This window comes from Pan troglodytes, chromosome 17 (genome assembly GCF_028858775.2).
Source record: "Pan troglodytes isolate AG18354 chromosome 17, NHGRI_mPanTro3-v2.0_pri, whole genome shotgun sequence".
NCBI classification, from domain to species: domain Eukaryota; kingdom Metazoa; phylum Chordata; class Mammalia; order Primates; family Hominidae; genus Pan; species Pan troglodytes.
Genome location: NC_072415.2, coordinates 21,313,754 through 21,335,585, shown reverse-complemented (window position 1 = coordinate 21,335,585; position 21,832 = coordinate 21,313,754). Strand labels below are relative to the sequence as shown.

At 36.5% G+C, this 21,832-nt stretch overlaps 1 protein-coding gene across 8 annotated transcripts in view; it reads right to left on the bottom strand.

Annotated features, from left to right (window-relative positions):
• PPP4R1 (protein phosphatase 4 regulatory subunit 1) overlaps positions 1-21,832 on the bottom strand; it is a 70,877-nt gene that overhangs the window by 19,794 nt on the left and 29,251 nt on the right. For all 8 annotated transcript variants that reach the window (XM_009433642.4, XM_001138092.7, XM_016933297.3 and 5 more), the window contains 7 exons: positions 21,530-21,672; positions 20,908-21,054; positions 17,565-17,672; positions 17,359-17,424; positions 15,961-16,119; positions 9,937-10,064; positions 3,035-3,561 (listed from right to left, as the gene is read on the bottom strand). In XM_009433642.4, the coding sequence (XP_009431917.1) occupies positions 3,035-3,561; positions 9,937-10,064; positions 15,961-16,119; positions 17,359-17,424; positions 17,565-17,672; positions 20,908-21,054; positions 21,530-21,672 (1,278 nt within the window). The remainder of the gene's footprint in view (positions 1-3,034; positions 3,562-9,936; positions 10,065-15,960; positions 16,120-17,358; positions 17,425-17,564; positions 17,673-20,907; positions 21,055-21,529; positions 21,673-21,832) is intronic.

Sequence of the window (21,832 nt, the reverse complement as noted above, 5' to 3'; positions counted from 1 at the left end):
CTAGATGCCATTAGGAGCATTCACGATTCATGGGAGGAGGTCAAAATATCCACATTAAAGGGAGTATGGAAGAAAGTAATTTCAACCCTCATAAATGACTGAAGGATTCAAGACTTCAGTGGAGGAAGTAACTGTAGGTAGGGTAAAAATAGCAGGAGAACTAAAATTAGGAGTGGAGCTTGAAAACGTGAGTGAAATGCTACAATCTCATAATCAAACGTTTTCTGTTGTTTTAATTTTAGAGATGGGGTCTTGTTATGTTGTCCAGGCTGGAGTATAGTGGTTATTTGTAGGCACAATCATAACCACTACAGCCTTGAACTCCTGGTCTCAAGCAATCCTCCTGTCCTCAGCTGGGATTACAGGCACATGGTCACTATATCCGGCTCTCCTGACCAAACTTGAACAAATGCCTCTTAGGATGAGCAAAGAAAGTGGTTTCTCAAGATGGAATCTCCTCCTAGTGATGATGCTGTGAACATTGTTGAAATGACAACAAAAGATCTAGAATATTACATAAACCTATTGATAAAGCAGTGGTGGTGTTTGAGAAGACTGACTGTAATTTTTAAAGATGTCTCCTGCAGGTAATATGCCAACAAACACCATTGCTAGCTATGGATACATCTTTCATGAAAGGAAGAGTCAACTGACACAGCAAGCTTCCACGCTGTTTTATTTTCAGAAATTGCCACAGCCACCCCAGCCTTCAGCAACCACTGCCCTGACCAGTCAGCAGCCACCAACATTGAAGCAAGACCCTCCACCAGCAATGAGACTACAACTTGTGTAAAGCTCAGATGATCATCAGCATTTTTTAGTATTTTTTCAATGAAGGTATGTGCATTATTTTTTTAGACAAAATGCGATCACATGCTTACTACAGTATAGTATAAACACAACTTTTATAAAATTCTGAGACTGGGTCTTACTCTCTCACCCAGGCTGGAGTGTAGTAGTGCAATCATAGCTACTGAAACCTTAAACTCCTAGGCTCAATTCTCCTACCTCAGCCTTTAGAGTGGCTGGGACTACAGGAGTGTGCAATCATGCCCAGCTACTATTCAAAATCTTTTTAGAGATGGGGGTCTTGCTATGTTGCCCAAACTGGTCTCAAACTCTTGGCCTTAAGCTATCCTTCTGCCTCAGCCTCCCAGGTAGCTGGGATTACAGGTGCAAGCCACTGCACCTGTGGTTTTATGCACTGGAAAACCACAAATTTGTGTGACTCTATTGCAATATTTGCTCTTTTGCAGTGGTTTGGAACTGAACCAGCAGTATCTCCAAGGTATGCCTGTTATTTGTATTGAAGTCTCTCAATTGCAGCTAGTAAATTTACAGTACAAAGAGTATTAGATATCTTCTGAAACACAAAGTCACATCAAGAAACTTGTATGTATGTACATGTAAGTCTTTTTAGAAAGCAATCTATGCATATTTCTTTGCATTTATTTGCTGAAAGAAAAACTTAGAGCAGTTCTTTCAATATTTCAATTAATATTTAAGTGACTAGTCTATGCCAGAGAACTAGCAGGTACTATAATACAATGAGAGCTCCCAGAACCGGCTTAAGGACAACTGGTAATCTTTTTTTCATAAAAATATAGTTTAAGAAAAATAAAATAAGCTGAGCGCAGTGGTTCACACCTGTAATCCCAGCATGGTGGGAGGCCAAGGCAGGCAGATCACCTGAGGTCAGGAGTTCAAGATCAGCCTGGCCAATATGGTGAAAACTGTCTCTACTAAAAATACAAAAATTAGCTGGGCATGGTGGCGCACGCCTGTAGTCCCAGCTACTTGAGAGGTTGAGGCCAAAGAATCGCTTGAACCCAGGAGGCAGTGGTTGCAGTGAGCTGAGATGGCACTACTACACTCCAGCCTGGTGACAGAGTGAGACGGTCTCAAAAAAAAAAAAAAAAAAAAAAGTAGCTGGGTGCAGTGGCACATGCCTGTAATCCCAGCTACTCAGGAAGCTGAGGCAGGAGAATTGCTTGAACCAGAGGTTGTTGTGAGCCAAGATTGAGCACCACTGAACTCCAGCCTGGGCAACAAAGCGAGACTCCGTCTCAAAAAAAAAAAAAAAAAAAAAAAGAAAATCGGAGTCATTGAAGTTGGATAAACTTAATAAACTTAAGTTGGTAAATAATAAAATTTAAACAGAAAGCTGGAAGCTGTAAAGACATTAAACATTTATCAAAAGTTGACTATGCTTGCTGTGAACATTCTATAGTCTTTTCCTCCCCCACCCCCGAGACAGAGTCTTGCTGTCGCCCAGGCTGCAGTGCAGTAGTGCGACGAACATTCTATAGTCTTTCCATAAAAGAATGACTGCGTGTACTGCTATCTTATAAAAAGGTAATGAGTCTCTGTGCAAAATAGTTAAGGCAGAGCCCAAACTTTAAAACTGTAAAGCATTGTTTGAATGACTGAAACTTTCAAAGAGAGTGATTTGTCAATCAACAAATCTGTATAAATTACAGTAAGGAATGCAACGATGAGCCTATTTTAAATAAAAAATTTCCTGAAAATCAGATTAATTGTATTTATCAAGAGAATTTAGAAATACATGATAATGATGGTTATACTACCTTTTTCTTTTTTTAATAGACAGGGTCTTACTCTGTTGCCCAGGCTGGAGAACTATCAGAGCAAGCTGCTGCATGATCCTTTGACACCATTTGAACTTAGGCACAATTACAGCTCAGTGCAGCCTCAACCTCCTAAGCTCAAACGATCTCCCACCTCAGTTTCCCAAGTTGCTAGGACTACAGGCATGTGCCACCATGCCTGGCTAATTTTTTATTTTTTGTAGAGATGGGGTCTTACTATGTTGCCCAGACTGGTCTCAACCTCCTGGTCTCAAGTGATCCTCCTGTCTCAACCTCTCAAAGTGCTGGTATTATAGGTATGAGTCACTGTGCCCAGTCCATAATACGTTATTAAATGACAATTTTTTCTGAAATGAAATTTTTTTAAGATAGACACTAATATTTTTAATCAATTTCAGAATAAATAACTTGATTGACTTCCATACCTTTAACATCTGGATCATCAATGTGGGGCTCTAGATTTTCTATCATTTCTTCCAGTTCCTTTCTGGTGGCCATGGTGATGTTTGGAGAACTGGGCACAGGGCCCTCAGATTCTTCCTCTGGTCCCTCTGGGCTGGGTTTTCCCCCAGAGTTCTGTTCAAGCTCTATGTCTAGATCTATTTCAGGAAGAGGAGTCCTCCAGAAATGGAAGGAGTTATACAATTCCTGATCTAAGAGAGCTGAATCTTGTGAAGTGGTGCCAACCTCTGGTCGTAACATAGATTTGTAGTTACCAGGTTTTTTATCATTCTCATTACTAGCTGCTTCCTGGTGAGATTCTGAGGACAAAGTACAAAGTAAAGAGCTGTCCAGTGGAACACTAATTTCACCTAGAGGCTTCCCGGATGCCTCAGCAGCATGGTCTTCCATCGTGTTTTCCAGTATGACACTGGAATTACTAACACTGAGATCTGAAGGAGTATCCTCTGGCCTGACTTGTACATCCTCTGGGGCTTCTTGATCTCTGGTCCTTTTATTGTTTTATTTGGTGGGAAAAAAACAATATGAAAGGATAATTACTTTAAAAAAACTGATGAAAGATATTACATATAGCATTTAGACAAGTTAAACATTAAAAATTACGGATTATCTGTACAAACTGGGTTTATGTATATTATTTATAATGCTTCTTTCTCCATCAGCTGTTCTGTCTTCAAAGATGTAAATACCTGTTAAGTATAAGTCTAGATAGTCAAGCAATATATATTAGTTAGAGAAGGTAACATTTAAGAATCCTGGGATTCTATAACACCATGCTAATTTCAATAATAAATAACTAAAGAAAAGTAGTGGAAACAGAAATTCCTACAATCATTTTAAGATACATAACAACATTTAAATTATTTTATTTTTAGGGTTATTTGTATTACCTCTCTACTGCAATACGACATATTGCAAAGCTGAGACCTAAAGCCTATTTGCTTACATTACACAAGGAAAATAAAATAAAAACAATTTTAAGATAGTAGTAGGAAAGATACTTATTTGCTATCTCACAAAATATATTAAAATCTGCTTGAGTGTAAATATTACTTCTGTTTCTTCTAAAATATTCATCTCTACTCCCCAAGGTTTTCCTAAAATGAGGACATAATTTAATTGATAAGGACAGATGGTACAAATTCATTAAAGTCCACTGATTACTGCCATCTATTATCTGAAGTACGACTGTAAGTGTTATTATTTGATTCAATTAAATTTAACAGGCATTTATTGAGCACCTACTAAGAGCCAGGAAATGAAATCAGTATTGAGGATTCAAATGTGAATGAGATGCAGCTCTTGATCTTGAGATTACAATTACAGGCAAACAGAAAGAGTGAAGATATATCAGCAAATTGCTGCTAGACAGGGTGGTAAGCACAGATGCAAGCACACTGAACACAGGAGGAGATGGGAGTGAAGATTAAAAGGCCTTCAAGGAAATGACATGAGTTGTGCTTAGAAGAACCAATACATGTTTATGGGGCTAAGGGGAAGAAAAAAGCATCTAAAGGAGAAACAGGACATGCAAAGGCCGGAGTGGCAGAAAAGGTGTGACGCATTCAGGAATCAGCAATGAGGAAATGATGGATGACAAGGATGAAAGACATCACAGGAACCACTGTATTCCAGACCAGCAGACCTCCGGAGTTCATCCTGGACTACAGGAAATCATGTAGTAAGGAAATTGTTAATAGATCTGTTGTTTTAGAAAGACCATTCTGGAGGAAGTGTAGAAAATGAGTTGAGAGGTAAGATAGGAGGCAGGAATTACAGACATGCAGGTAAGAAGTGATGATGTTCTGATGGAGGCAGTGTCTCCAGGACTACAGAAGAACACATTCAAACAGCAGCAAAAATCAACAGGACTTTTCCACTTATTGCATGCTGCAGGTAACAAAAATAGTTTCACAAGAAAGCTAACAGGTTCAGGTTGAGAGAGGTTGAGTTAGCTATCCACGTTGGGTTCTACGTGGTGATTATCTATGAGAAAGAGGTAAAGACTGAGACAGAGGTGGAGGTCATCAACTCAGAAAGATGTGTGGGGCTGACATATGCGGAGGCAACAAATATTAATAAAGAATAACACAATTGCATAGAATAACAAAGAGTGAAGGCATTTTTCCCGTATAAAAGAATAATGAGCATATTTTTAGGCTGAGGAAAATAGGTTAGAAGAGATGAAAGAACTGGAGACACAGAGATTGATGAAATAACTGATAAAGCAATGTCTTTCTGAGAAGAGGAAAGAATATGGGCTTCAAAAACACAGCAAAACAGATTAAACAGTGAAGAGACTTGCTTCCCAAGAAACATGAAAGGGAAATAAGGATGGCTGAATATGTAGGTAAATTTGTAAGATGAATACAGGAAAAAGCATCTGTGTGCCTTTAAATACACACAATAAAAGATGTTTAACAGGAGACTTAAAAGGACTGTGCAAAAGGAGGGTGATGTTAATGCCTATGTGAGCTCCCACTTAAACAGTCACCATCTACATTCTCATGAAATTACGAAGTTCCCTCTCATCATAATGCTGTTTTCAAAACCATTATTTTCACAAACAGGTGATTATTTTTTAAAATACTGATGAACAAAAACATATGTAAGTCATCTGAAAACATAACGCATTGTGACTGCATTTTAAATTCTGGTATTTTTCTTCTTATAACTACAAAATATACAGTATGCATATATAATACAATTGTTTACAAGTGTGAAGAAATCAGACTTTAACGTTCTTACTCGCGCACTGGCACTACGTTAATATAAAATTCTGAACCTTTTAAGGACTTCTAGGATTCCTCACTTATGCCTTATTCATAAAAATGAGGAGTTGACCTAGATAACCTGTAAGATGTTTTCCCACTCCAAAGGAGCTCCCGAAGCTAGTGCTGTTATGCAAAATAAATGTGTCTTCTACATGTTTATGAATTATGTATTTCCCATTTTGTCCATATTAAAAAATATATATTTTTCCCTTGTTATAAAGAACATTAGTGGGCCAACTGGTAAAATTCAATAAAGGCTAGATTAGCTAACAGTATTGTATCAATGTTAATTTCCTAATTTTGGTAACTGGACTACAGTTATATATTAACATCTGTGTTTTAAAGAAATATATAGTATTTTAAAAAGGTAAAAAGAATACCATGTCTAAAACTTATTCTCAAAGAGTTCAGAAAAAAAGAATAAAGCAAATATGGTAAAACAGTATTTGGAAAATCTACATGGATATATGAAATTCTTTGTGATATCCTTGCAAAATTTCTGAAATCATTCAAACTAAAATTTTAAAAGTATAATAAGATATTGTTCAGAAAGGGGGAAGAGAAGAGCAAATGGGTAAAACTTGTAAGACCTCGTATGTACTATCTAATAAATATAATGAACTTCTGTTTTGTTTATTGTTTTTTTAAGAGACAGGGTCTCGCTCTGTAGCCCAGGCTGGTGTAAAGTGGTATGATCATAGCTCACTGCAGCCTCAAACTCCTGGGCTGAAGCGATCCTCCTGCCTCAGCCTCCTAAAGTGATGGAATTACAGGGCCTTGAAGTTCCTTGATCACTATCTCACCTTGGTGTTAAAATTAAATTTTAATATTCTCAGCTGCAAAAATGAACGGAGAATGACTGGTCAAATAACTGTTTGTCTGATAAATGTAAACTTGTTAGTTTGTCCAAACTTAAAACTCTTAGAATGATTTTTTTAAAAGGAAACTAGAAGACAAAGTTTCCCTAGTACAGTATTAAATTGTGGATAGAACTACAGCATGCACGGCTTCAAAAATGTCGAAAGTATAAATTCTCTAAATTCTAATTTTTCCTGGTAAAGTATAATAGTCAATACAAAATCAAGCTGTTCAATGCTAAAATTCTGATATTCCTAATTGTCAGACTTTGAAATGCTATTGTACAAGACAAATTTTTTTTTTGAAAATTGAGGCCCTTTGTGACTCTGTATAATGGGAATTATCCTGTCTCCTAAGAGACGTAGGTATCAAGAGCACCAGAGGACAGTCCAGAAACTACCTACTTAAGGAGGAATCTTAAGTGTCTTTTTGTGCCTACATAAGTTTATAATTAATATCTTCAGAGTTCCTTAGTAGAGACTATGGGCCTAGAAAATTAATTACAGGTATTTCAAGGAGAAAATGACTTGTAGAACATCTGGCTAAAGAGGCATTGTATCCTGAGATAAAAGCAAACACGCTCCAGGATACCTTCCAAGTACTGTGAATGAACTCAACGAAGTTTTAGCATTCATGAAATATTTCCAAATTTGTGCTAATAATTTTTTTCATATAGTTAGCATTAAGCTAAACTGGAAAAATCCAGCAAAAGTGGTTTAGTTACTTCAGATTTTTGAGGTCAAATCCATATTTCCCTAGAATAATTCATTCAGGATTAATATGTGCACCAACGGGCCAGGCCCAGCGGAGACAAAGGGAGGAGCTGGACGCCACACTGCATGGCCGGGAGGCTACTGGATGATAGATGCCAATATGTAGCCAAAAGGATAGGATTAAAATAGTGCTCTCATTACAGCGCTACTGATGATGAAGACAAAAGCTCTGTACTTCCTGGACAACTCAGTGCATCTAAGACAGCACTTTGTTAAACGAGGGTATGGATGGAACAAGAAGCTTCCCAGAGAGCAGCAAGTACAAAAACAGGGAGAATTAAGAGAACATGGTGCATTCAGAGAACAATGTGATAACGAATGCTTATTTTACATACTTTTAAAATGCAGATTTGAGTATTTCAACTCTGCTTCTGAGAACTAGGCTTTATCAGCACTTTCAAAGAAGCATTAACAGCCTGATCCAGGGTGAGTGAAAGATCTGATGTGTAAGTCAGATGTTTGGAATCAATAAATGCTTCAAAGAGTAATAAAGTGATAGTAAATGTTTCTAGGGTCAGATGAAACACTATACAATAAACAGTGGTGGAAATATGTTGCCAAAAACTTGCTTACTTTGTAAGACATTTGTTTGAAAAACCTGAATCTAAGAAACTGAGAGAACTTTGAGAACAGGAACTAAGTTCTATCTTTCCATTTACAGTTTCTGGTTCACAGGAGGTGCTCAGTTAACTTTTGCATAATCAATCAATCAATCTTAATACCACAACAGTTTAAGACAGCTTAAAACAAATGCCACTGTGCTATTTAAGGGAGGGCAAACAAACTAATGGTTCTGAGATTTAATAATATATAGGACTACTTCTTTATAGTTTGTCAAACTATGCAAAAGCTTTTACAATATTTAACATAACTCCTTCCTTAGCCAGGAATGCTCTCTTTCCCCTACCATATCATTAACATAATTTAATAAGCTCTAATATTACTGAAGATCAGCAATACAAGTAGTATTGCCTGGACATTAAGACATACCTCATTACAATGGAAGAAGAATCAAGGAATTGAACTACCTTTAAATAGCTACTGCAGCAATGCTACACACCGGTAGGCGGCAAACATGGCCTTGATAGGCACACTGTTGAGGTCAGTGAAGTTTTACTGGAACACAGCCAAGCTTGTCCATTTATGTAATGTCTATGGCTGCTTATACACTGCAAAGGCCGAGTGAGTAGTTGTGAAACAGAAGAAAGTTTACCAGCTCGTCCTATACAGTTCTCTGTAAATTTATAGTTTCTTACTAGACCCATTTCAGATTTTAAAACAGAAGTTATGTAAGTCTTCAGCATAAACAGGTAATTTTTTAAGTATGCTGATTTCAAAAATGAAAAATAGATAACATTCCCCACCCGCCATCATCACTTTTGTCAAAGTCCTTGCAGCACCTGTTTTCAAAAAAACTGACAGACTTTGCTTGCTAGGAAGACAGGTTTGAGTGATTTTCTTCCTTTACAAAAAACAGTACCTCAGGTTTGTTTGGCTATTCAGCAGGACAGTAGGAGAACGGGCAAAAAGGTAAAACAAGGCAGCAGAGAAGAAAGAAGAACTGCCAAATCAAAACACCAAGAAAGCAAATAGCACAGTATCAAGACCTATAGAAGAAAATGTCCATTAGCATCATGACAAGGGAGGGAAAAGACACTAAGGTAACTCAAGCATTATAGCAGGGACTGTTTCAAAAATTTGTACTAAAATTACTTGAAGTGCATAACTGTAAAAGTTTGTGTACATTTCCCGCATACTAGTAAGTTAGGCTTGAATTAGTTTTTCCCCTAAATATATATTATAATAAATTTTTAAAATTTAAATTTAATAGAAAATTTTCAATGCAAAAACATTTAAAAATAAAAATCACAGCCGACTCTTTATTTAAAACTTTGGTTTCCTTATCAGACTGATATACTTAAAACTGATATACTGGCTAATATACTGGCTTTCTCCTTTAACTGACAGATTACAATCACCATTGACAAAGAATCCAAGATGCGCAACTAAATTATTTGACAGAAAAGGACAATAAAACATATTCCTAAATTAAGTTTTACTCCTTAAGAACAAATTAAAAAAAACCCAAATACTACACAGTGTGTAACAATTACCCTGTATATTGTAGATATCAATGAATGATTGACTAGATAAATAATGTACTAAATAAACATTTTTTAAAAGTCATAATCTACCATTTAGAGTTTCCTATGTGCGAGGCATCTAGCTAATTGTGTTACATGCATCTACTCATTCAATATGTAACCAACCAAAGAGATACTTAACAAACAAATGCACTTAAAGTAAAGCTCTATAAAAATATTCAGCAATTTTTATATTCAAGAGAAATAGCAAACTATCAAAAAATAACATTTGTTGCAGAATACTGGAAATAATGTTTAAAAGCAGTAAAATTAGAAAACAAGGTTTTAAAATTAGAAAATGGTTTCAAAATTATACCTATTTTTGTTTTCTACTGACATCTCTTCTGAACTTTTGCTTTCTTCTTTAAAATACTGGCCTGAGCTAGATGGATTAGCAAAAGTAGATATGAAAGGTCCCAGAGACTGAAAAGCTGCTTGGCGAACCTATGGAAGATAAAAAGGACAATAGTAAAGGAATCATTTTGAAAAAGAATTATATACGCACACATTATGTATATTTAATAATCTACTTTCAAATGCCGAAGTATGTTTAGGATAATAATGAAGCTTTTCTAAAGGAAGCCCAGATTCAGAACTTTAGCTAGGATTGAAAAATTCTTACAAGCTATTTTCTCTGGCTGGGCGCAGTGGCTCATGCCTGTAATCCCAGCACTCTGGGAGGCTGAGCTGCGCAGATCGCTTGAGTCCAGCAGTTTGAGACCAGCCTGGGCAACATGGCGAAATCCAGTCTCTACAAAAAATACCAAAGTTAGCAGGGCGTGGTGGCGCATGCCTGTGGTCCCAGCTACTCGGCAGGGCCTGAGGTGGAAGAAGCGCGTGAACCCGTGAGGCTAAGTCTGTAGTGAGCCGTGATCACACCACTGTACTCCAGCCTGGGTGACGGAGCAAGACTGTCTAAAAAAAAAACCCCAAACAAACCCCTATTTGTTCTTTTTTACTTTCAATTGTTTTTATCCTCTCTTGAATGTCTGAACCATGATAATCTAAGTATGAGATACTATGAAACATTTGCATAGAACAAAACTAAAGAAAGTCCTGCTGTGTTCTCAAGAACAAAAAGAATAAGGAAAACCAAGAGTGCCACAAAGAACATAAAAATCAATAAAGCCAACAAAATGTGATAAATACATTTAATGTTTTCAGGTAGGAAAGACTTTAATTTGTTCACTAGAAGGAAGCAAGACAGACGTACCAGAAACATAATGTTAACTTAAAATATGTCACAAAGATCTTGAAGCATATACTATTGTTCTTGATGACTGTCTCATGTAGGAGGGGTGATAAAGAAGTTATAGAATTCCACTTCATGTCGTATTTCTGTATTATTTTTAAAATCAGGAATTTTTAAAACATTTGAAAATGAGAGGTTTTATGGAAGGATGGACACAATTGGACAAAGGCAACAACAATGGGAAAACTGGTATGTTACTAAAACCTTGACTTTGCCACACACCAATTTCCCTGAAGTTTAGCATTCCTTTTCCTTTTGAGACAGCTCTTGCTCTGCTGTGGAGGCTGAAATCCTTGGCTTAAGTGATCTTCCAACCTCAGCCTCATGAATAGTTGGGGTCTATAGGCATGTGCCACCACATCCAGTTAATTTTTCTATTTTTTTTGCAGAGACAAGTCCTTGCTATGTTGCCCAGACTGGTCTTGAACTCCTAGCCTCAAGCAATCCTCCCACCTCCTCCTCCCAAAGTGTTAGGATTATAGGTGTGAGTCACTGCTCCTGGCTAGCATTTCTTTTCTTTAAAAAAAAAAAAAAAAAAAAAGCATAATAATACCTTTTTCAAGTTTAAGATAATAATTATATAGTAAGCATGATTTTTACAAAAGCAAATAAATGTAGAGATATCTATTATTAGTATTTACCTACTCTTGGAGAAGCATATATAAAAAATGACTCAATTGATTTTTTAAAAAGGCTAGAATTATATGCATGAGAGGGAAAAGAATAGCTTGTATGTGTGTAAACTAAGGGTTTTTCTCCCCTTCGTAAGTCACTTACTTACGAAACATTATGGAAACATTACTTCCATAAAAGGATAAAAGGTCACTTTTAACGCTGTATGCACGAATTTAATCTTCTCTGAATACTGTTAAATCTCTGAGCTTGTTCCCAATAAAGGACATAGAAAACTTAATTTATCTAAATCATTAGTTTAGCTTCTTGTTAGATTAGAATGAAAAAAGTTTAATGTGGAGGAGAGAGATCACAGTGTCTAATAAGTTAATTAAATCCTACTATTAATCTACCTCCTTGATTTCACAAAAACAGAAACTGAAATCCAAATAAAATGACTTCTTCAGTGTTACCCTATAGTTACAATGAAATCAGGACTGAAGTCCAATTTTAACTCTCCAACACATCCCACTGCCTGTAATTGAGTAATTTTCCAACACTATAAAAATATTTCTACTTTGAGCTATTCCTCAAAATAAAGTGATTTTAAGCTATTATTTTTACTAGTTTCAATGACTTTAAGAAATAAACAACTAATGATTTTAAACGAAGGTTCTGGAAACCACTAAAAAACCCACAAGTCACTCAAAGAATAAATATTAAAGAATTTCAGAAATAAAATTAACTTTTAATTCAATTTTAACTTTTGAGAAGGGACAATAGAGTAGATTATAACCTTCCCCAAATGGCTTAACATTGTTCAGACAAAAGACTATCTTGTCTTTTTTTTGCACCTAAATAGGCATAGGATTTATGTGTGTGTGTGTGTGTATGTAAAATAGGCATAAGATACACATTTTTCTCAGACAGGTGCAGCATATATAGCCTGCCCTCTGTATCCACAGGTTCTGTGGATTCAACCAACTACACATTGAAAACATTGTTAGACCCACGATGGTTGTGTCTGTATTGAACAAGTACAGACTTTTTTCCTTGTCATTATTCCCTAAATAATAGAGTAACAATTACTTACATAGCATTTATGCTGTATTAGATGTAAGTAATCTAGAGACGATTTACAGTGTACAGGAGGATGTGCATAGGTTATATGCAAATACTATGCCATTTTGTATCAGAGACTTCTGAGTATCCTCAGATTTTGGTATCCACAAGGGGTCCTGGAACCAATCCTCCATGGATACCAAGGAACAGCTGTATATCTCTAAAATGACTGACATATCCATATTCTCAAATTAACAGGAACTAATGCATGTTACCAATCCAAAACAACGACCAAATACATAGCTTCACAAAGAAAATTGAGTAAGCTATGTTAATCTTTTCTAACAAGCTGATACAGGATATAACAAAAACATTAATATAATATCAAGGCTTAAGAGTCTTGCCCTCTATGTCAATTTTGTTTTGGGAATGAATATGCAAAAGTCCTGAGATTGATCTCTGCCATGACGGTGTGAGGAGCTCAGCTGACCCACTTCTCAGTGAAGTAAGTGAAAATTATAAAACAATAATTCAAAGCCCCTGGAAATGGCCCTAGGAGCAAGCAGCAATTGAAGGGATAACAATTCAAGAAAACTGACAAAATGTAGTATACATCATAAAAAAGCTGAGAGTCTAATTTTTTTTTTTTTTTTTTTTTTTGAGACAGAGTCTCGCTCTGTTGCCCAGGCTGGAGTGCAATGGCACGATCTCGGCTCACTGCAAGCTCCGCCTCCCAGGTTCACGCCATTCTCCTGCCTCAGCCTCCTGAGTAGCTGGGACTACAGGTGCCCGCCACCACACCCGGCTAATTTTTTGTATTTGTTAGTAGAGACGGGGTTTCACCATGTTAGCCAGGATGGTCTTGATCTCCTGACCTCGTGATCCACCCGTCTCGGCCTCCCAAAGTGCTAGGATTACAGGTGTGAGCCACCGCGCCCAGCTGACCATTCCCTCCTTGTAACGCCTCCAGTGAGGTGAGGTGGAGACAGCAGTGTGCTGTAGCCAAGCACACTGGGGTCTGCTCTCCCGCAGCTCCCGGGCACAGGCTGCATCGCTCCAGCTACCTGATGCTGAGGTCCAGTCCTGAGTGAGAGCAGCTGAGGGGTGAGGCTCCTTTCTTCCACCCTCCTTTGGGTGTGGCACACTGAAAAGGCTGGGGCCCCAAAAGCCACTGGTCTACCTCACAGGGTGGTGATTCCTCACCAGGAGAAAGAAGCCAAGGGAACCTCAGGCTGCTGCCCTTCCATACCCACTAAGCCCCTGTCATACCAGGGTGGCTGTGGGCAGACCCAAAGCTGTACCTCCTGGAGTGGGGAAATAGTCTTCACTCAAGCATTCCAGCCAGTCACTAAACAAGCAAATAACAGTAACAAGCCCCCATGGGGGAGCGAGGACAACCAGTATCAAACTACACATATTATCTAAAATGTTCAACTCTCAACAAAACACTACAAGGCAGGCAAAAAAAAAAAAAAAAAAATCCATACATTAGGGGGATAAAAGAGACAGGCAACAGAAACTGATTGTGAGAGCAATCAGATTTCAGACTTAAAAAAAGACTTCAAAGTAGCTATTATAAACATGTTCACAGAACCAAAGGAAATGATGATTACAGAAGTAATGGGAGTTATGGGGACGGTGCTGCATCAACTAGAGTGTAACATCAATAAAGAGAAATTATAAAAAAGAACCAGATGGAAATTCTACAGCTGAAAAGTGCAATGACTAAAATAAAGTCAGTACATGAGCTCAACAGTAGATCTGAACTGGCAGAACAAATAATTGTTCTATTGAAGATAGATCAATAGAGATTATGCAAGCCAAAGAATAGAGAGGGGGAAAAAATGAGGAAAAATGAAAAGGGCCTCAAAGAAATGTGGGCCATCATTAAGCACATTTAACATATACATAATGGGAATATTAGAGGGAGAGAAGAGAGAAGGAAAAATATTTGAAGAAACATTGGCTCAAAACTTTTCAAACGTATTGAAAAACGTAACTTACATAACTAGGAAGTTCAATCAACTCAACTCCAAGTAGTATAAACTAAAAGAGGTGCACATACGGATACATCACAGTAAAAATTCTGAAAGTCAAAGGCAAGGAGAAAAATCTAGAAAGCAACAAGAGAAAAATGACACATCACTTACAAGGGAACCCCAATATGATTAACAGCTGACTTCGCAGCAGAAACAGAAGAGGTCCGAGGCAGTGGCATAACACACTCAATCTCACATTAAGTAAAGCTGTCTTTCAAAATTGAAGGTGAAATAAAGACATTCACAGATAAATGAAAACAGAATTTGTTGTTCGCAGAACCACATTAACAAGAAATACTAAATAAAGTTTTTCGGGTTGAAAGCCATTTACCCCAGATGATAATTCAAAGAAGGAAGGAAGACCTCTAATCCACAACCTAACCTTCTGCCTAAAGACACTGGAAAAAGAAGCAAAATAAACTAAAAGCAAGCAGAAGGGAGAATAAAGATTAAAATGGAAATTAATGAATAATAGAAAAATAGAGAAAACCAATGAAACCAAAAGTTGGTTCTGTAAAAAGATCAACGAAGCTGACAAGCCTTTAGCAGACTGGCCAAGAAACAGAGACAAGACTCAAATTACTCAAATAGGAAATGAAAGAAGAGGCATTACTACTGACATTACAGAAATTAAAAGATTATAAAGGAATCCTATGTATAATCATATACCAACAAATTAAGTAACTTAGATGAAATGTACAAATTCCTAGAAAGATACAAACTATGAAAACTGACTCAAGAAAAAAACACACAACAGACCTATAACAAGTGAATAGACTGAATTAGGAATTTTACAACTATCTACAAAGAAAAGCCCAGGCCCAGACGGCTTCACCACTGAACTCAACCAAACATTTAAGAGATAATCAATAACAATTCTTCAAAAACTCTCCCCAAAAATAGTAGAGGAGGGAACATTTCCTAACTCATTTTATGAGGCCATTATTACTCTGACAACAAACCAGACAAAGGCACCATAAGAAAACTACAGACTATTATCTCTCATGATATGGACACAAAAACCCTCAACAAAATACTGACAAACTGAATCCAGCGACATATAAAAAGAATTATACAACTATGACCAAGTGGGACTTATTCCAAAGATGCAAGTGGTTTAACATCTAAAAATTAACATAATACATCATGCCAATTAAATAAAAATCAACAGGACTTAAATGTGTAAAGAAATTTTTGTCCTGTTACAAAAAAACACACAAACTGTTAATATAGTAGTCTTTCTACTGTCTATTCCTAAAAGTATAAAAAATAATATATCTTAAATTATAAGTTATTTCTTATGAGGTCAAAATTATGTTTGCTTTAAAACGGACACAAATGTATTATTTTACAAAAGTGATAATCAAAACCCTACCCAACGTGAAGGATCACTGATCAAATTAATAAAAAGTGCTGATAATTTGGTCCGTCGGATTTCTTGACATGTTGCACATGAAACCGCCATGAAGCATTCAGCACAAGCCTTTCGGACTCCCCATACATTATCAGAACAAAGCTGGAAAAATCTGGGCAGCTATGTGAAAAGGAAAGAGTCTTGTTAGTTGGATAAAGATAGCAGATTTCATCAGTTACTTCGCTTTCATTTTCTGCTTTCACGCTTCTTTTGTTTGTTTGTTTGTTTTGAGACAGAGTCTCACTCTTTTGCCCAGGCTGGAGTGAGGTGGTGCAATCTTGGCTCACTGCAAACTCCACCTCCTGGGTTCCAGCAATTCTCCTGCCTCAGCCTCCCAAGTAGCTGGGATTACAGACGTGTGCCACCACGCCCAGCTAATTTTTGTATTTTTAGTAGAAATGAGGGTTCACCATGTTGGCCAGGCTGGTCTCGAACTCCTGACCTCAGGTGATCCACCTGCCTTGGCTTCCCAAAGTGCTAGGATTACAGGTGTGAGCTACCACGCCCAGCCTCAGTGTTTTAAATGTTGGATTGTCTTAAAAAGTAGGATCTATTAGTATTTATACTCAACAATTTTCAATAAATCACATCTAATTTACTGTCTATTCCTAAAAGTATAAAAAATAATGTATCTTAAATTATAAATATATAACATATAATAATATATCTTAAATTTTAAGTTATTTCTTATGAGTCAAAATTATGTTTGCTTTAAAACGGACACAAATGTATTATTTTACAAAAGTGATAATCAAAACCCTACCCAACATGAAAGATCACTGATAAATTAATAAAAAGTGCTGATAATTTGGTCCGTCGGATTTCTGGCTATGCAAAAGCATACTGGATTGTCTTATGCAATATTTCTGGCTATGCAAAAGCACTCCCAACAATCATAGCTTAAATGTTATACAAGAGCTTGCCCCTGAACTTAATTATTTTGCATAAGAGATGGCTTCAGAAACTCTTTAGGTATGGTGACTTATACATCAAGTATAGGCATCTTGTGTACTATTTAAAACTAACTTGCTATAGATTTAATATGTCATCAACATTCTTGAGGGTTGCAATAAAATTAAAGGTTCAATTGAATAAGTAAGAATTGATTTGCTTAACAGAAATGGAAGAGGTAAAAACAGATCAATGGTTCTGAAACATATCTATATTTTTAATAAATATCAAAAAGATAATTCAAACGCCCAGATTACAGATATTTAAACTCCTAAATTCAAAATTATCTTTCTGGTTTATATTCATGGAATTGTGTTAATAAAACTTTGGAGTAAACGTGTGCATTTCAAACTTTATGTACTACTTTGTAACACACACTGTTTACTCCTTTATATCTGCAATACTTACCAACATTTCTTCAGTAGCTTGCTGGCCAACTACACTGCAAATATCTCCAAAATTGGCAGCACAGACCTGACAACAAAAGCATCATTGACATTTCAAAATATTACACATAAGGTTCTTCTAAGATAATCTTTTAAATATCATGTATCAGTACATTAACCACTAGAACTATGTTCTTAAACAGAAGAAAAAAAACGACAAAAAAATACCTTTCGAACGTGAAACATTCTGCAATCGCAGCACATCTCACAAAACCTAGGGAGGATAAGACGCTCTGTAATATCCTTCCCAACCATGGGAGCCATTTTGCACATTATCTAAAATAAGTAAGAACAAACACACACTGAAAATATCAAGTAAGCCTCTTTCAGTTAAATTAAATAACTTAATAAAAGTATATAATTTGAGGAAACATAAAATACGATATGGCATCATTATACTATATACATGACAGAAAACATTCATAGCCAATTATTAATTTCATCTTATTTATCTAAGTAGGAAACAAAGACAGATATTAACCACAATCAATAAAAACAACCAATAAATACTGCATGCCCAGTAAACCCACAGAAAATCCTAACAATTTCATTTTTGTCCACAGTTTCCATCTTACTACTACTTCATCATTTTGCCTGGTAATTTTAAAAGCAAAACAAACAAACAAAAACCTACATTTTCCCAATTTAAAAAATTGGTGACTGTTCAAAGGGAAAATTATCCCCAGGAAAGATCTAGATTTAGCATATCTGTATTGCTAAGAAAAAATTCAGTCCTCGCCTTGCAAAGCACCCTGTGAACTAAAGCTCATACATATCAGAACCATGTCCTGGTTTTGCAAAGCTTCAGTTCCAGGGAAAGCATGAACACAGTTCTGATACAGGCATGTTTCAGTTAACACAATAGCAGGCAAAGTGAGGATTAACTTTATTTGAAAACTGGCCCTCTATTTAGATACATTGTTCCCACAGTTAATACAGAAAGAAATGGGATAGCCTGTCGTCATTTATCAATTGTATCAATTGCTAGACTGTACAAACAGGACAAAATAAAGAAGTAAAAGAGATACAGATTGCAAAGAAAGAAAATTCTCTCTATTCAAATATGACATGGTTGTCTACACAGAAAATCAGAAGGAATCTACAAAGAAGCCACCAGAATAAGTATGTATAGGAAGGTTGTAGGCTATAAATTAGAATATAAAAATCTATTGTATTTCTACAAATTAGCAATGAACAATGAACTGGAAACATTTAAAAACAGTATCACTCACAGAAGTACTTTTAAAAAATATGAAATCGAACAAAATACACACAAGAACTTTCTGCTGAAAACTACAAAAGATTAAAGATATAAATCAAAGACCTAAATAAATAGATCTACCATGTTCATAGACTGTGAAACTGGCAATTGTCTCCAAATTGATCTACAGATTCAACACTATCCCCATGAAAATCCCACCATCATCAGAACTAGAGATAACGCCTACATCTCCTAAATCCCAAAACCAGTTTTGTTTTTTGAATAAGCATCTCCATGCTCTAGTTAACAATCCAAAGTTATGCTGTATATCACTGATGTAGCATAACTAAATTTATTTAAAAATGAATTATTTTTATTAAGAAATAATTATTATTTCTCTATCTATTAAGATAGAGAAAATATGGGAGCCATGGAATATAAAACATGACCAAAAAACAAACACAACTGTAAGAGAATCATAAGACTCCTACTAGCACTGGATATAGTTTTTAAATTTTTTATTGTAATGTTTTACTAATTTTACATTGCATCGAGAATTATAATACAGCAAGTTAAACGGCTCAATATAAACCAAAAATTAGGCCAAGACCAAAACTGATTTCCTTCATTGCAAAAATCCTAAAGTGAAAAAAGAAATAATGATGTTTTGGAACTAGGAAGAAGTGGTGGTTATACAACTTTGTGAACATATTAAATGCCACTAACACTAAAATGATTTTATGTCATGTAAGGTTCACTTCAGTAAAAACATTACTGAAAAAGTAAATTTATTATTAACTGGTAACTGAGTATCTAAAAATAATAGATTCAAGAAATTTTTCAAGGGAAAGAGACTAGAGAGATCATCTAATTCATCCCATTACTGATGATCCAGAAGCACTATATATAGTGTGATTATTAAAAAATATCAACAAAGACGGAACCATATTATTTTAGGCTTAAGGAGTGAACTCTTACTATCCAAATAGATATGAATAAATTTCCAGACGAATTTATCACTTTTCTAATTTACCATGAGAATTACTACTATCCGAACTCAGGAACCAGATGTGAATCACAACAGATACTACTCTATTCTAATTCATGCCCTATCATGGGCCTTCAAGTAATCAGAATATTTGCAAACCATGTCAAAAAAAAAACCCAGAAACTTCCTATTACATTTGACTTTATGATGTGCGTAATGACTTAACAATCTGTATATTCTTCTGATAACCATCACTGATGTCATATATCCTGGGAAATGTACTTGCCTGACCATCCTTCCCACAAAGACCATACCTGTCAGAGCAGGAGCAAAGTATTATTTTATTTCCACTGTGCTTACACAGTGCCTAGAAAAGTGTTCAATACCTACTGAAGGGGTTCAAGTGTTTCTTCGTTCAGTACAGGGTTTTTAAAATTTTAACTGCACTGTTAAAATAACCATTTCAGTTTTCCATTTTGACATAATAATTTACAATTATGTATTTTTTCGTATTGTGTGCAGAAGGTACACTTTCCTTTGTAAGCCTTTATGTCCCTTTCTAGCCCTGATTGTATTTCAAATTTAATGATTTGTGACAACTTTAACAGAAAGCAGCCTTTTCTTTCTTTCTTTCTTTCTTTTTTTGTTTTTTTTAAGACAGAGTCTTGTTCTGTCAACCAGGCTGGAATGCAGTGGAATGACCTCGGCTCACTGTAACCTCTGTCTCCCAGGTTCAAATGATTCTCGTGCCTCAGCCTCCAGAGTAGCTGGGATTACAGGCATGTGCCACCACACCTGGCTAGTTTTTTTTGTATTTTTAGTAGAGATGGGGTTTTGCCATGTTGGCCAGGCTGATCTCAAACCCCTGGTCTCAAGTGATCCTCCCACCTTGGCCTCCCAAAGTGCTGGGATTACAGGCATGAGCCACTGCACCCAGCCCAGCCTAATTTTTTTTTTTTTCCTTGAGGCGGAGTCTTGCTCTGTCGCCCAGGCTGGAGTGCAGTGGCCTGATCTTGGCTCACTACAACCTCCACCTCCTCCCAGGTTCAAGTGATTCTCCTGCCTCAGCCTCCCAAGTAACAGGGACTACAGGCGCACACCACCATGCCTGGCTAATTTTTGTATTTTTTTGGCAGAGCCAGGTGTCACCATATTGCCCAGGCTGGTCTCCAACTCCTGACCTCAAGTGATCCACCCACCTCGGCCTCCCAAAGTGCTGGAATTACAGGCATGAGCCACCGTGCCTAACCCCGGCCTGACTTTTAATAAGCACCTCTTATCAGCCACATTTTGCATAAGTGGAAAAATGGCATTTGACTTACAGCCACAGCTTCTGTTTTCACATCATCATTGCTATCTGGGGCTGTCAGCTCTATGAGGACAGGGCACACTTTGGTCTCCACATCAAATCGTTCAATGAGCTCCTGCTCCAACAGAGCCAGCAAAGCTGCCTGACTTGTTTTCCTCACCTAGGAGAAAAATAACAACACAAAGAAAGTACATATGCAACATGACAAAATTCTATCACTTGATTTTTATAAACAAAGATTTCTCATCTCAAAGGGACCCATAACTGGCAAAACTCCGCAAACAAATATTTGTGTTTATTTTCTTCAACTATTACAAAGACTACAGAACTTCGTAGATTGTGTTGTAACAGAGGAAGTGGACAGAGCCATCCTGGTAAAAGATGCCTCACAAAGTAACAAACCTTTTAAGGGACCGCTAGGAGGTTACCAAGTGAGAGTGCAGTTACTAGGCATTGTCCATAATGGCATTAAAGGGATCTACTAGATTTGTCAGACTCTAAACACATCTTGTCTAAGATAAATATTCATTTTTGAAAAACAGTAAAACATTCCAAAGAGAACACTTAGGCTAGGCTATTCTCCATATATTACACTACGTAAATTTCTTTTAAGAACATATAAATGGTACTCTTACCTGATTATTCTGATCTGCAAGGTATCTAACCACAATAGGTAGTAAGAATTTTGAAAAAGCATATGGTATTGAAGGCCGGTTTTCTTGACAAAACAGTGCGATGTGAGGCACCTGTTCCATCAGCTCCGCTCTCACAGTTGGTTCTATTGAAATAACGGCAATGTGAGCAAACATGTTCTCCTGCAGCAACAAAACCTTTATCTGTTCTTGAGGGTACTTAGGAAGGCTATGGACTTTCATCTTCAAAATATAAAGGAGTTGAGACAACATCCTTTAATTCTGCATTCCTTTTCAGAATCATAC